The sequence below is a fragment of the Chinchilla lanigera genome, unplaced genomic scaffold (genome assembly GCF_000276665.1).
Source record: "Chinchilla lanigera isolate Chin_1 unplaced genomic scaffold, ChiLan1.0 scaffold00001, whole genome shotgun sequence".
Classification (NCBI taxonomy): domain Eukaryota; kingdom Metazoa; phylum Chordata; class Mammalia; order Rodentia; family Chinchillidae; genus Chinchilla; species Chinchilla lanigera.
The window spans coordinates 33,173,385-33,190,073 of NW_004955402.1; the positions used below are offsets into that span (position 1 = coordinate 33,173,385).

The 16,689-nt window shown below is 35.1% G+C and overlaps 2 protein-coding genes across 2 annotated transcripts in view; both read right to left on the reverse strand.

Annotated features, from left to right (window-relative positions):
- Smad2 (SMAD family member 2) overlaps positions 1 to 16,689 on the reverse strand; it is a gene marked incomplete in the record, with an annotated part of 85,385 nt that overhangs the window by 41,625 nt on the left and 27,071 nt on the right. The window contains 1 exon segment of the mRNA XM_013510523.1: positions 5,473 to 5,756. Within this exon segment, the coding sequence (XP_013365977.1) occupies positions 5,473 to 5,708 (236 nt within the window).
- The window catches only part of LOC106147776, a 40,575-nt gene continuing 29,563 nt past the window's right edge, over positions 5,678 to 16,689 (reverse strand). Inside the window, exon 3 of the mRNA XM_013510528.1 lies at positions 5,678 to 5,761. The gene's annotated coding sequence lies outside the window, so the exon portion shown is untranslated. The remainder of the gene's footprint in view (positions 5,762 to 16,689) is intronic.

Genomic DNA, 16,689 nt, shown 5'->3' on the forward strand with positions numbered 1-16,689 from the left:
AAATACTCATGATAGCATCATTTGGAGCATCTATAGTTCTTTTCCTATGTGAATTTTATACATTCTATGCAACATATGGCAACCAAATTTATGAGACATGAAGAGGCAGGAAACGCAAATGATACAAGGATGAACAAACAATAACAGAAATAGTCCAACAGATGATCCAGATTTTTGAGTGACAAATTTTAAAGAAAATAAACATATTAAAAGCAATTCAAAAGAGACAAAGTAGGTAAAGAACTGAAGATATCTGTAATTTATACCAAAGAAACACAATGAAACTGAAATATATATGAAGAAGTTACTAACAGTAGACCGAATACAGCATAAAAATAAGATCGGTAAATTGAAAGGTAAGTCCATAAAAATAACCCAATTCAAAAAGAAAAAAAAAATTTGAAGAACAAAGCAGAACATTTTTTATTTTATACCAAGTACAACAGAAGACATAAAGATTTTAAGATACCCAAAATTAGTGTTTTACTATTATGTTACATCTCTACAGACCACATGTGGTGCTCTTTCAGGCATCTTAGGGCTAGGGTTAGGGTTAGTGTTATGGTTTGTGTCTAGATGTCCCCTCAAAGCCTCATGCAGTTATCGGGGGCAGGCTTTTTCAGAGGTAGTCAAATCTAGAGGTTGTGATCGACCCATGGTCCAATCCTGGGATTAAGGATGCGAGTGCTACACATCCCTTAGGGCAGGTAGCCTATACAGAGTATAAGGGACAGAAAGAGTTTGTCTCTGTTGTTGCTTTTGTTGTTTGTCCCAGATGTGAACAACCGGTTGCCCCTCTGCTAAGAATTAAACTGGCACCAGGCATGGTGGTACATACCTGTAATACCAGCTGTGAGTTCAAGGCCAACCTGGGTTACCTAGCAAGACTCTGTCTCAGAATTTTAAAATTGCCAAAAAATTCCTATTTAATTATGTTGGCTATTAAGGTAAAACATACTTTTATATTTAAAATACCAGGAAAATATTAAGTATCTTTTTTTAGGTCCTCCACAGATCATCACTTTAACAATTTTGCATATCATATTTCTCTCCAAGTTTCATGATTAAGAATAACATTTTTAGATGCATACTCTATAAAACTAAGAAAATTCCCTATCTGTTAACATGAATACTGAATCTAATAAGAAAGCTTTTGCCAGACTCACTAAGGTAATCAAATTCTAAGTGAGCATGTGGTTATCTTATTTAATAGATTTCCTGTAGGTGAATCATCGGCAGATGCCTGCCATAAACTTTATCTTGTCATGTTTGTTTTTTTCTTTTTTAAATAAACCCACTTTATCGAAGTTTCATATATTTATAACTTTTGTGTCAATGTTTATAAGACTGGCAGAAATTTTTCTTTTACTTGTTCAGCTGTGGTCTGAGTTTGAAACGTTTTCTTAACATTAGCATTAAGGAAACGAAGGGTTAGCATTGGTTGTTTGCTATTACAAACAATAATGAGAGATATCATAAATCTCTGTGTTTCTAATTGTTTCCTTAGGATGAAAGATAAAAATATGTAATTACATAACCAAACCACCACCTTACAGAAACCCTTATAACTTATGCTTATGAAAATAATGAATTTTGCATTAGTACACATGTATGTATAATAGTTATTATAAAATTGCCACTAAGAACACCAGAGTAACCTGTTTTTAATTTTGCACAACTCCATTCCCACCAAGTTTGGATTTTGCTTTATTATAAACTAATATGTATTGAAAGCCATTGTTTCTTCTCACATCTAATTCTTTACTAAGTATCAATTGCCATTCTTACTATATTGCTGAATTGTCTCATAAAAATTTCCCTCAGTCTTAAAAACTTTGAGACAGAAAAGCTTCATGAAAATTAATGTTACTTAGCCAACTGCAGCTTACCAGGCGAAGTTCTGTCCCTGAATTACTTTGTGTCAGCACACACAATGGTGGGAAGGAAGCAGTAGTGATACGTATCTCTAACTGCAAGCTTCCAAACCTTCAGATGTGGCAAGAGTAATTAGGTGAGGGAACTGGGAGAGATATAAAGCCAGGACCGTTTCTAACTTTAACAAGTTCATGATGGGTCCATAATTTATATGACTTGCTGCTGAGCAGTCCTAAACTACCAGCGGTACACACACCACTGTCCCATTGGCCAACACAGAATAGTCATGCATATACCATTAATGGCTTCAAGCCCTCAGGAACTTGTTAATCCCACTTTAATATTAGTGATGCAGAGAGTTCAAGGGTAGAAATTACTAAAAGTCAACAAAACAAATATTGTAACTGAAAACACTTGCCTATCCTTTAAATTCAGAAATTTGTTTCTCATATTCATCAACTGAATTTACTTGTATTTTTAAGTATGAAAAATCTAAAATAACACTATACTTTTAAGTAACTGAGCTGCACCTACAACTATTTTATATCCCATTTTAAATTTTTTATTTAAACTAAAGTTTGCATTTACCTATAACAAAGATTTTTTTCCTGCTACTCCCCATATTTTACACTTCATAAAAGTAAAATGAATTGCTCCTAAAGTTTATTATGTTTAAGGATAGTTAATAGTTAAGAACTAACTGCTCTTCTAAAAAGTTAGAAAATATATGGTACTTATAGTGTAAGAAGGTAAGTTTTTGACAATCGACACTAACAAATCTACATTAAACACACCCCAAATTAGAGAGGCAAACTTCTGAATTTCAAGGAACTCTGGATACTGAAAAACAAGGCAATGGGCAGCGATCATTTATTTTACCTTCAATAATTGTTAAGTGTATGGAGAAAACCTTTTCGTGATAAAGAAGCTCTAGAAAAAGAAATTTCTAAAATATTCATAAAAAGAATGAAAAATAAAGAAAAGCAATGTGACTAAGTTGACCATCACAGTTTAAACACCCATGGAGTTACCTGTAATCACCAGGCTACTCACTACCTGTTGCCTCTCCTTGAAAGAGCACTACCCTCTGGCTCCTCTGCAAGCCAACTGCTACAACGGCAATGTAACTCGAGTGGAACTGAGCAAAACCACATTCCATCTCGCATGGACCACTGAGCTCCCTTTGTTGAGATAACTTACTAAGTGGTCTCCCAAACTCTACTTGTGACAGCCTCACTATTTTGTTTCCTCAAAGGCGTCAGATGCTATTACTTAAAATTTAATCTGACTTCTGGACCTACGCCTTTTCAGTGTCTCCACACTCCAGTCATACTCAGGTTGATTGTAAACTCCCTGCCACAGCCTGCTTTGATTCCTGACTACATTCAGAGTCACCCCGGCTATCTCCTGCCCCCTTCACACTATACCTTAAAGATAACTCCCTGCTGGGAACTCTTGGCCAGTCCTCCCTGATCTCCACAATATTCATTCCACAGTGCCACTCTTGATAAAACATGCTTCTGAGTAATTCCACCGTTGCACCAGCTAGACTCAACCCTGTCACCAATATTCCTCAAAAGGGAAAGTTTCCACAAACCTTCTCTGGATGTAGTTCCCCAGAGCGTACTTGTTTCACAACACCTATCACATTTTATAAAATTCTTATTTTCTATTTTAAAGTTTCTCTCCCTTATTAGAAAGCAAATAACTCAAGAGCAAAACTCCAGCAAGGAAGGGCTTATCAGCCACACAGTGACCATTTAATAAACATTTCAACTGAAATGTCACCACCCATGCAATGGAAGATTAATACACCTTGACTTAATGAACTCACCAAGACCTTTCAGTTCCTCTTCCAACACACGTGCAGAATCCATTTACTTTGCTGCTAGCATAGCCACATCCACCTCCATTATCCTGCATGTAGACTACTTTCACAGCATCCTAGATGACTTTTCGGCTTGCATCAAACCTACTACCACTACCACTTCCTCTCTCTCCCCCTCTGCCTCCCTCCCTCCCTTTCTGCCACCCTCTTTTCCTCTTCCTCCCTCCCTCCCTTCCTCTCTCTCTCACACACATACACACACACACCCTATTCCCTATAGCATCTGTGTCTAGCAGCAAGAGTGATATTGGTAAAATGGGAATTTTTTAAAAATCCTTTTAAAAATGGATTAAAAATCCTTTTAAAAATGGATTAAAAATCCTTTTTAAAATGGATTAAAAGTCCATTTTAAAATCCTGGTTTATATTTAGACCAACATTCATTTAACTCCCATAGCACTTTACAACACCATGTATGACCAGATTCCTACCATGTTTTAAACTCTGCCTTCTTTTAAATATTCTAATATGAGAAACTATTTCCAACCTCAGAGGCATTACTCAGGTTCTTTCCTCTAACTAGAAGCCTCTTCAGCCAGCTCCTGATCCTCAGGGCTCACCTCAAGCATCACAATCCAATACCTTTTTCATCCCTCTGGGATCATCTATCATATTGCCACAGCTGCTGTTTTTGTACTCATTACCATCTCAAATTATACTGATTTGTTCACTTGTTTAGTATGTGTATCTATCCCTCAGGAGGGCAGGAACCTTTGTGTTTTATCATCACAGTACCCCCATGTGTCTAGAAACAGCCTCACAAACAGCAAGAGACTCCACAGCATTTCTAAAACAAAAGAATAAACCAAGAAAGGTGACTTATTTAAAATACACATGAAACAAGTGACAGAAATAGGTAACTAGCCTACTAAACAGAGCAGGAAATAGTCTACTGTGAGCACCTGCACATAGACAGATTAGTGTTACTGGGATCTATTATGCTTAAGCACCAGGAGTGTCAAAACTCAATGCAAAGAAGTAGAACAATTTTACATCCTATATGCAAGCCCACATATGACACTGCATTCACTTTAGAGAATTCTTTATTTTTGACAATGAAAAAACCCCTGTAGAAACATTTTAAAACCACTGGCCACTTCGTTTTCTTAAAAACTCACTTCAGCAGTGGTACTTATCTGCAAATGATTAAATTTATACTAAAACTTCAATGTCTTCAGTATCAGGTCCTTCCAATATAAGGGGTCAGTCTTTGAGATAGATTCTGACTACTACATACATGTAAGAAGCTGCCTCACATACTCTTCTTTCTTGGAAATAACACTGCAACTCAAAGCCAAGAACTATATAACATTCATCAAAAAGTCAGCAGCCTCTTGTAATTCCTTACTGACTTCAGTTTTGAACAAGGGAGGAAAAACTGTCAGTCAGTACTTGCCAGTAATAGGAAAAGCTTTGAATCTTTATTCAAATGTCATCCTATCACAGAAATGAGAAATATACAAATGCAATGAAGAGAAAACTGTATCTAAATATCTTGTATTTGCCTGAATAAATCTTAAGAAAATGACTTATAAAAAAAACAAGACTTAACTAGTAAAAAAAATTTGTATGTGAGGTTAACCAGTCATATTTTAATAATGACTATTTATAGGTGACTTGAAAGTAACAAAAACTCAACAGCCGTTCTTTAGGTTCCCATAAGTAATTTTCAGCAGCAGATCATCAAACTTCAGATCAAGCAACACTTACCTTGGTATGGTAACACATTTAGTATTACAATTTTGAGTGGTGATGGCTTTCTCAAGCTCATCTAATCGTCCTGTTTTCTTTAGCTTCTTCACCAGACTTTTCACTGCTTTCTCACACCACTTTTCTTCCTGTCCATTCTGCTCTCCTCCGCCTGCTCCCCCAGATCCACCAGCTGATTTCTTCCATCCTAGAAGTCTCTTCACCACTGGTGGAGTGAATGGCAAGATGGACGACATGCTCTTACTAAAGGCAACAATCCACACTATAGAAAGAGCCTTGCGAATCTACCCTAGAAAAGATATTGAAAAGATAATTCAAAGACTAACTTTAAAACACAGAAATGATTTCAATATATTATAGAAAGCAAGCTGCACAACAGAATAGAAATTCAAATTACTACTTTCTCTATATACTTTCTCACATTCTCTTTTCCACTCATGGAAATGTTAAGGACTCAAAGTCTTGAACAAATATAACCTTGCAAGTAAAATCTACCAATATCTTCAAAACTATTATCACTACCAGTACTATTTGATTCCTTACTCTTAATATCAATAAAGTATTTTCACAAAACACAAGTTTTCTTCATTTTTGGAACGTCAACCCATTCTTAAAAGATTTAACAAAGGTATATTAAAAATACAAGTTCGATCTCCCTAAGTTTTTAAGACTGAAGTATCTTAAAGCAAAATCAGAAGACACATAAAGAGAAATGCATCAAGTGTGAAGTAAACAAGAATTTCTTTTAAATGAAAGATAATCTGTGGAGAATAGACTCAGTTCACTTTCACCAGTCCTTGAGAGGATCTTTACTCAGCCTCTTCCTTTTTAACATATGTACTACATTTTCAATTATATCTAAGTACTAACACACACAGTGAGCAAAGTCCTTCTTCCTTCAATGTGAAATTCTTTACCAGAAGTACCAAATACCAGTTTTACCTATTACCCTGTGGAAAATGACGATTTATTTTCCTTACACCCTTTACTTTTCCTTCCTACCACAAAATAATTATCACCCAATTATATTTAAATAACTATGTATATAATATTGTTACCATTAGTGAACTACCATATAAGCATGTTTCTTTTTGTATTTTTCATTCTCCAGAATATAAAAACTTGTATTTTTTCATTTGCTTAGCTTTCTATGCACCTATCACAATTCTTCTTACTCTCTGCATCCTTCCATTAAATCTTCCACATACTGGAAAACTCCCACACAGTATTTCAGAAATCAGCTAGCCTCTTACTCATTGAACCCTCACATCCTAAAGTCCTATATCCTCCCAGTTCAAACTCAACTAATACTCTGACCAGAGGCATACTATTTTCCTAGGAACTTTCTTCACCTCTCTCTGGGGTAGAGCTCCTATTTCATATGTTTGTCTTTCTTGGTTCACTGAATTCATCTTTTCAGTGAAATGTGTCATTCTTGAGAAAGACATGGGGACAACGTAGAAACCTTTTAAAATACTGCACTGGAAATCATTTTTATATACAATGTCATTTTTTTTTCAAATGACATTGCTTCTTCCATTTACTATAATGATTAAAATGTGATTCTGTCATTTTTCTTAAGCAAAAAAAGCAAACTCTAGATATTGTCATTTGGCCTCCAAAGAATTCAGTATCCATCTACTAAAAATATGGCACTCTTTCCCAATCATTTTCATAACCTAGAGTCACCTATTACCCCCAAATTAGCCTTGCTGATTCAAACATTTCATTTCACAGTTGGTTTGAGGCGGGATCCAAAACAAAGTCTACACAGTTCATTTGTACAATTATGCCTAAATCTTCTTTTAATCTGATGCAGTCCCTCCTTCTCTCTTTTCCCCCTCATGAAATTGAGGAAAACTTGGGTCAGCTGGTCTTTAAATGATCTTATATTCCAGAATTGTCTACTTTCACTGTGGTGTCCTTAAATCTTATGTAATGGAAATTAGCTCACTTTCTCTTCTTTGTGTGCCCTTTGTCACTGGATTTAGAGCCCTTTATGATAGCAATTACACCTGCAAAAACCTTTTTTCTAAATAAATTCACAGGTTCCTGGAATTAACACACAGACTTACCTTTTAGGGAGTTTACCATTCAATGGGCTACCATTTAATCGTCTATTCAAAGAAGTCTATGGCTGATATTTGTTTTCTTTTCTCTGAGACTGAAAATTTCGACTTTTGTACATATATAATATGCAGTAACTTATTTATATTACCTTACAAAATATATATAATTTCAAATAATACCAATAGTGTTTCTAAAACTAAGATTATGGAATAAAGCTGAAGATTTCTTTGCAACTCTACTAACACTGGACAATTAAAATACTATACTGTATTGTAAAGTCACCTGAAATAACATTTTTCTGTAGGGCTGTCACTAATTCAGGAAAAATTAGTTATGTGTCTTCAATTTTCAAGGAATTTTTATTTGGGTGCAACTTTACAGAGAATATGTAATACATTTATAGGATTCCAAATGCAAATTATACAACAAGGTATATAGTCTATTCAGAGAAGTCTCTTTACTATTTCTGTTACCCTATTTCCTTTTCTGGTCCCAAACATGCAATCATTTTTATAAAGCTGTTGGCTTTGTCTATTCAGTGTTTTACAACCATGTATATACATATCTATCCACATTCTCACCACCTTGCTCCACAGAAAGGAGCAAATTATAAAAATCGGAGCAGAAATTAACACAATAGAAACCAAGAAAACAATACAAACACAATGAATCAAAAAGTTGCTTCTTTGAAAAAATAAATAAAATTGATAAACCGTTAGCCAAACTTATCCATAAAAGGAAAGAAAACACTCAAAATTCATGCATTAAGGAATGATAAGGGTGAAGTCACTACAAATCCTATAGAAATTCAGAAAATAATCATTACCTACTTGGAAAATCTTTACTCTCTTACGATGGAAAACACAGAAGAAATGGACAGATTCCCAGATACGTCTGGTTTACCAAAGCTGAATCAAGAAGATATAAAAATTCTCAATAACCCAGTATCAGTTATTGAGATTGAAAATGTAATTAAAAACTTAACAACAAAGAAAAGCCCTGGTCCTGATGGAGTCACTGCTGAATTCTACAAGAAATTTACAGAAGATTTAATGTCAATACTCTTCAAACTCTTTAATGAAATTGAAAGGAAAGCAATACTCCCTAACTCCTGGAGGCAAGTATTATTCCTGATATCAAAACCGAGAAAGACACAACCAAAAAAGAAAACTACAAGCCAATCTCCCTAATGAATATAAATGTAAAAATTCTCTGTAAAAAATACTAGCAAACAGAATGCAGCAAATCATCAAGAGGATTATACACTATGGCCAAGTGATATTCAATCCAGCAATGGAGGAATGGTTCAATATATGCAAATCAATAAACATAATACACTATATCAACAGAACTAGAGACAAAAATCACATGATCACCTTAATAGAGACAGAAAAAGCTTTTGATAAAATCCAACACTCATTCATAATAACAACCCTACAGAAAATTGGAATAGATGGTCTTCATCTCAATCTGATAAAAGCCATCTATGACAAACCAATGGCCAACATCATATTAAATGGACAAAAACTGAAAGCTTTCACTCTAAAATCAGGAACAAGACAAGGATGTCCACTATCACTCCTTTTCAACACAGTTCTGCACACATTAGCCAGAGCAATTAGACAAGAGAGAAAAATAAAAGGAATAAGGATAGGGAAAGAAAAAGTGAAATTATCATTATCTGCAGATGACATGATACTCTACATGGAAGATGCCCCCAAACTCCACCTAAAGACTTCTACAGTTAATAACCAAATTCAGTTGCATAGCTTGATACAAAGTCAGTACTCAAAAATCAATAGCATTCTTGTACACAAACTTATTGAGACAGAAATTAGGGAAACTACACCCTTTATGATAGTATCCAAAAAAATGAAATACTTAGTAATCAATCTAACAAAGGAAGTAAAAGATCTATATTTTGAAAATTACAGTACTCTGAAAAAGGACATGGAAAAGGATATCAGGAAATGCAAAAATATCCCTTACTCCTGGATAAGAAGAACCAATATAGTGAAAATGGCTATACTCCCAAAACTGTTATACAGATTTAATGCAGTCCCAATCAAAATACCATTAGCATACCTCACAGAACTAGAGAAAACTTCTAAAATTCATCTGGAAACAGAAGAGACCTAGAATAGCAAAGACAATCCTGGGCAACAAAGGCAAGGCAGGAGGCATCACAATCTCTGACTTGAAATTATACTACAAAGCTACTGTGATAAAATCAGCATGGTATTGGGGAAAAAAAAAAGCACCTGAGGACCAATGGAACAGATGAGAAGATACGGACACAAGTATAAACACACTCAGCTACCTTATCTTTGACAAAAGGGCTAAACATATTCACTGAAAGAAAGATAGCCTCTTTAATACATGGTGATGTTTGAAAAACTGGCTCCCTACATGCCAAAAACTAAAACTAGATCCATATCTATCCCCATGCACTAAACTAAAATCAAAATGGATCAAATATCTAAATATTAAAACAGAAACACTAAACCTACTGGAAGAGAAATTAGGTAGAAATCTTGAAGACATAGCGGTATACAAAGACTTCATGAACAAAACCCAAACTGCATGGGAAATATTTCAAAGAATCAACTCATCTTATTAAATAGATCTCATCCTATTAAAAAGCTTTTGTACCTCAAAAGAAATCACCAACAGAGTGAAAAGATAACCCACAGAGTGGGAAAACATTTTAGCTAACTGTCTCTCAGACAAGGGACTTATATCTAGAACATACAAAGAATTGGAAAAAATCAGAATCCCCCCAAATTCAAAGACCCAATCCAAAAATGGGCATCTGAGATGAATACACAGTTCTCAGATGAAGAAATACAAATGGCAAATAAATATATGAAAGAATGTTCAACATTATTGGTCATTTGAAAAATGCCAAGTTAAAACAACAGAGAGTTCATCTCACCCCAGTAAGAATGGCTATCATCAAGAAATCGACCCATAACAAATGCTGAGGGGCTGTGGGGAAAAAGGAGCCCTTCTTCATTGTTGGAGGCAATGTAGACTGGTGCAACCACATTGGAAATCAGTCTGGAGATTCCTCAAAAAACCTAGAATCAGAGGTACCATTTAATCCAGCTATTCCCCTTCTGGATATTCTCCCAGAAGAATTAAACACAGCATACCACAGCGATATATGTGCACCCATGTTACAGTAGCAAAATTTGTCATAGCAAAATCTTCGAAATAACCCAAATGCCCGTCAACCTAGGAATGGATAAAAAAGATGTGGTATTTTTATACAATGGAGTACTGAGTACTACTCAGTTATAAAAAAGAATAAACTTGAGACATTTATAGGGAAACGGATGTGACTTGAGTCCATACTTCTAAGTGAAATAAATCAGTCTTACATGAGTAAACATCATACTGTTTCCCTAGCGTAAGAAGCTGAAAGAGTAAATAAGACCCAAAATGTACAATACATATTGTGAAATGGTAAGAAAATGTTCAGAAGTAAAGAGAAACTGGAATGGGGCAAAGGAGAAAAGGGGGAAAGAAAAACAGATAAATATACATTATATACACACATAACAGATACACTACTAATTGCTACTAGCTCATTGAAAAGATAGGTATATGCCCTTTTTCTTGTGGTAGGGGGATCTTTTTGAGACAGGGTCTGGCTATGCAGTTCAGGCTGGGCTTGAGCTTTTTTGTTTGTTTGTTTGTTTGTTTTGTTTTGTTTTTGTTTTTTTTTTCCGGTACCAGGAATCGAACTCACGACCTTGCGCTTGCCAGGGAGGCGCTGTGCCACTGAGCTAAATCCCCAGCTCCTCGAGCTCATTTTGTAGCCCAGGCTAGTCTTGAATTCACAACAATGCTCCTGCCTCAGCCTCCCGAGTGCTGGGATTACAGGTGTGCACCACCACATCCAGCGGTATATGCCTATATTGCTTTATCGGTTTTTCATGCCTATATCTTGTATTACAAGAAACTACTTTAAAGATAACAATGCACAATGTACTAAACATTGTTACTCTCCTACAATCTCGTTTTGAAATTTTCTAGCATTGTTTTTGCTTATTTTTCTTCTCTTAAAAATAAGTAAATAACCCAAAAACAAAAACCATCAAATGAGAAAATCTTGGTTTTACATTTATAAAAACAATGATGCTCACATTTTCATTAGTTTGGTTCTAAACAACTGTAGTGATCCGACAATATATATATATTTTTCAATACATTTTAAGTTAAAATTTATCTGAATTACTTTGTAATGGAATAATTTATAATCAAAGAACTCAGTTTTCATAAATCAGATACTAAGATTAATTTCGAATCTAGCCAAACTGTATCCCCACTGGTATCTCTTTAATTCTATAATTCTGATTTAGAAAAAAAAAAAAAAAAGTACGTTCACATGAGGCTCCATGCTAAACCACAGTAAACAGAAAAATGATAATAATTTTTAAAATTCCTCTTTTCAGGATGATCAAAGCCTAGTAAAGAAAAGTGCCATGATTAAAAACAATGCAACAACCTAGGAGAAAACATAATAGGAATTATGAATACTAAAAAGGAACTCCTTACTATGCTGCTTCAGCCTCCTGCCTTAGCCTCTGGAGAAACTGAGACTACAGACCTGTGGCACCTTGCCATTTTTGCCATGGCTGTCTGGGAAGGTTTTCCTGATAAAACATTTGAGCTTCCTTTAGGCTATATGCTACTTATTCATCACTTCTTGAATTCAACATTTTTTTTTTTTACACATCTATTAAGCCTGTACTTACCTGTTTATTATTCTCAATCCTACTTTGTGTTTTGTACCTATCAACTGAACTTTTGGCTGGGAAGGTAGGAAGAACCCGATAGCAAGGAATTGACACTGGGAAGACAGGAAAAGCAGGTGAAATTTCTACGTGCAGAGAGATCAACCTTCAGAAAATATTAGTACACTGAAGAAATAATACTGGGAAAATCAGATGGATAGAATTTAAAGATGAAGAAGAAGTGAAGTATTAAAATACAATTGAGCAAAATATAAAGTACTGGAGAAACATTAAGTGGTATTTTGGTCAAGCCAAATTTGATGCACATGTGAAATCTCCAGCTAGATGAAGTCAATAAGCAGAAATAGGCCAGCCTGGAATAAGCAGTTTTAAAGACCTAAGAGATCAGTGGTAACAGAACAGAGAAGAGTTAGGAGGTGGAAGAGAAAATTGTGGAAGAGTTACAAGAGAGATGTTAAGACCTATGAAGTAGCAGGTGACCAGGAAAGAGACAGATGTTCTGAGTGCAAAAGACAATTAATAGCTAACACATCATAATCACACAACCTTTCGGTGCCAATGCTTCTGGTCAAGCATGATGGTGGATCCCAAGTTCTTAATCACAACAATACACTATATTGCACATAATTTGGAGCTAATGTGGATACCTAAAAAGAACCACCATTAAATCTTGACCTCCTTATACAATCAAGGTTAGCTGTGCCTGAAAATAAATCCATCAGACAGGACTGCCATGATGTACCTAGCTCCAAGTACTCAGCTAAAGTATCCACAAACTTAAAACCTGCTGTGTATTTTACACTTACACAATTCAACTCAGAATAGCCGCACTCTAAAGTTCTTAGTATCAACACAAAAACCATGCCTACCTCAATGACTGATCCAGCCCAAGGTAAATTACTGTTCTTTCTCTCCATCCCATATTACTGATATAAAAATTGTTCATAAATCCCAGTTACTATTTAATGACTGTAGGATCTGTAGAGATGTACCCTCACATTCCTGATATTTGTGAATTTTGTTGTCTCCCTCACTCATTTTCTCTTCCTTTCTCTTTGCGCCTCTTTAATTACCATGTGACATTAATATCAGTTTTACCAATCTTTGAAGAACCACTTTTTAGCTTTATAGATTTTATAATTACTTTCTATTGACTAACTGCTTGTCATATTTCTTTTACTTCTACTGCAGTTACGTTTGATTTACTATTCTTTTTCTACCAGTGTATGCCCTTTTCTTTTCTAATTCAGAAGCATAACATATATCTCATCCTAGCGTTATACTTTAGCAGCATTCCAGTTTATTGTAGCTCATCTTCATTTTCAACCAATTTAAAACATCTAAATTCCATCATAATTTCTTCAAGCCCTACATGTATAATAGCACACACAACAATGGCACACATCTGTAATTCCAGCACTCTGGGAGGCTGAGGCAGGAGTATAACAAGTTTGAGCCTAGCCTAAGCAACTTAGTGACTCAGTGAGACCCTTCTCAAAACAAAAATGGACTGGGGATTGTAAGGGCTTAGCTCTAAAATCTCCCCCCGCCCCCTGCAAAGTCCCTGTGTTCAGAGGCAGTGCTTTTGAAAGGTGACTGGATCATGGGAGAAACTACACTCAGTGGATTCATATATTTAGTAGTTCATTGCTGATTGTACAGTTAAGGATGTGGCACTTAGAGGTGGGTCACTGGAGGTATGATATGAGAGGCATGTATACTTGTCCCTGGCTGGCCCTTCCCCTGACCTTTCTTTGCTTCCTACCACTGCGTGAGCAGCTGTCCTCTCCCATGACCTTATGCCCATGCCATTTCTGCCTTAAGAGTCACACAAGTGGACTGAATCCACGGAAACCATGAGTCAAATAAACTTCTTTAAAGTTCCATAGTTTTGGATATTTAGTCCCAGTGACAATAAAGTGACTAATACAGGCATATAGCTAACTACAAGGCCCTGGGATCAAACCCAGTATGGTAAAACTTAATAATATAAAAAGTACAAATAGTTTAATTTCCAACCAGTTGGGGATTTTCTGGTTATCTTTTGCCATTAGTTTCTATTTATTGTAATGCAGTCAAAGAACATAATCATTAAAATCCAATGACATCTGTTGAAGCTTTATGACATGGCCAATTCTGGTACAAATTCCATGAACAAGGGAAAATAATGTCAATTCCATCATTAACCATTTCAGTGTTTAATGTATGACAATTCAATCAAGTCTGTTAACGTTAATATACATATCTTCTATACAACTGCTTAGTTTATAAACTTTTGAGAAATATATTCAAAGCTCTCACAAATACATCACTGCATATTGGTTTTTCTCTTTTCAGTGCAAAACCAAAACAATTTTGAACAGTTGTTCAAAGTGTATTATGGGTATAGATGTAGGGCTACGGTAAATCTGGGAGATCAACCCCTTTATATTATAAAATATAACTCTCTTTCTCTACTTTTACTTATTATATTACAGCCTATGCCCAATTACTATACCCAATTACTATATGTCTTCTTTCTTTTAGTTACCATTTCAATGGTACATCTTTCCCTACCATTTTTCTCTGAACCTGTCAGGGTTCTTGCTTTACTGTGGTTTCATTTTTTGTTTGTCTGGTTGGTTTGGTTTATGGCACTGGAGATTGAATCTAGAATCATGTGCGTGCTACGTTTAAAGTGCATCTCCTGTAAGAAGCAACAGTTGGGATATTATATGTCCAGTATAATTTTTGCCATTTACTTGGAATATTTTACACCATTACTGTAATTACTAATGTGGTTGTCTCTCTGATTCTTAGTTGCTCCTTTTGAATGTATCACACACAGTATATTCCATTACTCAATTTTTCTTACTATTCTCTTATTATTCATTCTTCTTTTAGTGGTTACCCTAGATATTTTCTTACTCATCCTTCACTTATTAATAATTTCACGCATATGTTCTTCTGTTTCCTCTATAACAGTGGTGGTGAACCTATGGCATGTGTTGTTCTTCTAAGACAAAAAATGTAACAGTTGTTTTTTCTAAACTAAAACCTCAGTATTCAGGTTTAATTACAGTGTTGGCACTTTGCGATAAGTACGTACGTTTTGGGTTGCAATTTGGGTACCATCTCTAAAAGGTTCACTGTCACTGCTCTATAAGATTAAAAACACAGAATACTGCTAGGTTGCAGTTTTTTTATAAAAATAACTACACCTGGTTTGTCCCTGATCTAAGGTGAGTTTCTGTAGAGCTTTCATTTGAAACAATAGCAGGTCCTTTTCTTCATACTAGCTACATATTGTAAGAACTGCTTTTTTAAAAAAAAGAGAAAAAAAGTAACAATAAAAGAGTTTCAAAACAGGTTAGAAGGAGAATTACAACAATTAATACATTGAGTATTGTTGTCTTCATTGTAGTTTTTTGGAGTTCAAGATACAGGCATGATATCTTCCCCAAACAATATTAGCACAAACTTTTCTTTTCAATGAACTAAGAGAAAGTACTATATAAGTATCTTGACTATCTCACATATAAATATAGTTTTTTCTTCCCTTTCTTCCTGCTTTGCTTTTAAAAGAATTTTGAACTTAGCTCTTCAGCCTCTCAATCTAAGCAGCATCAAACTCTGGAAACTGACCAGAAGAGAAAGAAAGTGGTGTATAAGATGAAAATCATCATAATATTCACCAATTCCTCTCAACTCCTCCTACTATTTGTTCTCAAGGTTGCTCCTCTAGCCAATTTGTATCTCAAGGCCACAGAACTAAAAGGAATCTCAGTCTTCTTTTGTGAGATTGTAGTTTATCTCTTCTGCCCAGTAAGGTAATGGAATTTAGCAAATCTATGGAAGAGGGGGGAAGTTTCTGTTTATAGGTCTCTCACACTTCTAATTTAACACCCAAGCCCCAGGTTCCAGCCTAAAGGCTCCCCTCTAGTCCATGTCCTGAAAAAAGAATGCCTTGTAATCAGGTGCACACCTTTAGTCATTTTTGTTTCCAATTTTCTATCATTAAATACATAAATTCTGTAAGTTACCTGGCTTTTCTAGTTGCTGTAGTAAGTCTTGATCTACCAAAAACTACTATATGCTACCCAGAAAAATGTTTTCATTCTATTTCCATGGTAAATTTCCCTCAACTAAGAATCTATGGGTTAAAATAATTTAAGATGCATGACTTTAATTTCAAACTAAAAGACCACTTAACCATTTGAAGACAGGAATTAATATTTGTGAAGAACAGAAAACTAGATCCATGAAACCCTATGGAAAATCTACCAGCATGAAAAATTTTATCAGGTATATATTATCAAACTATACAGTATTAAAAAGTACTACGTAGAGAAACCCAGGACCCACTGGAATCACCACTAAATTCTACAAAAACTTCAGGGAAGAT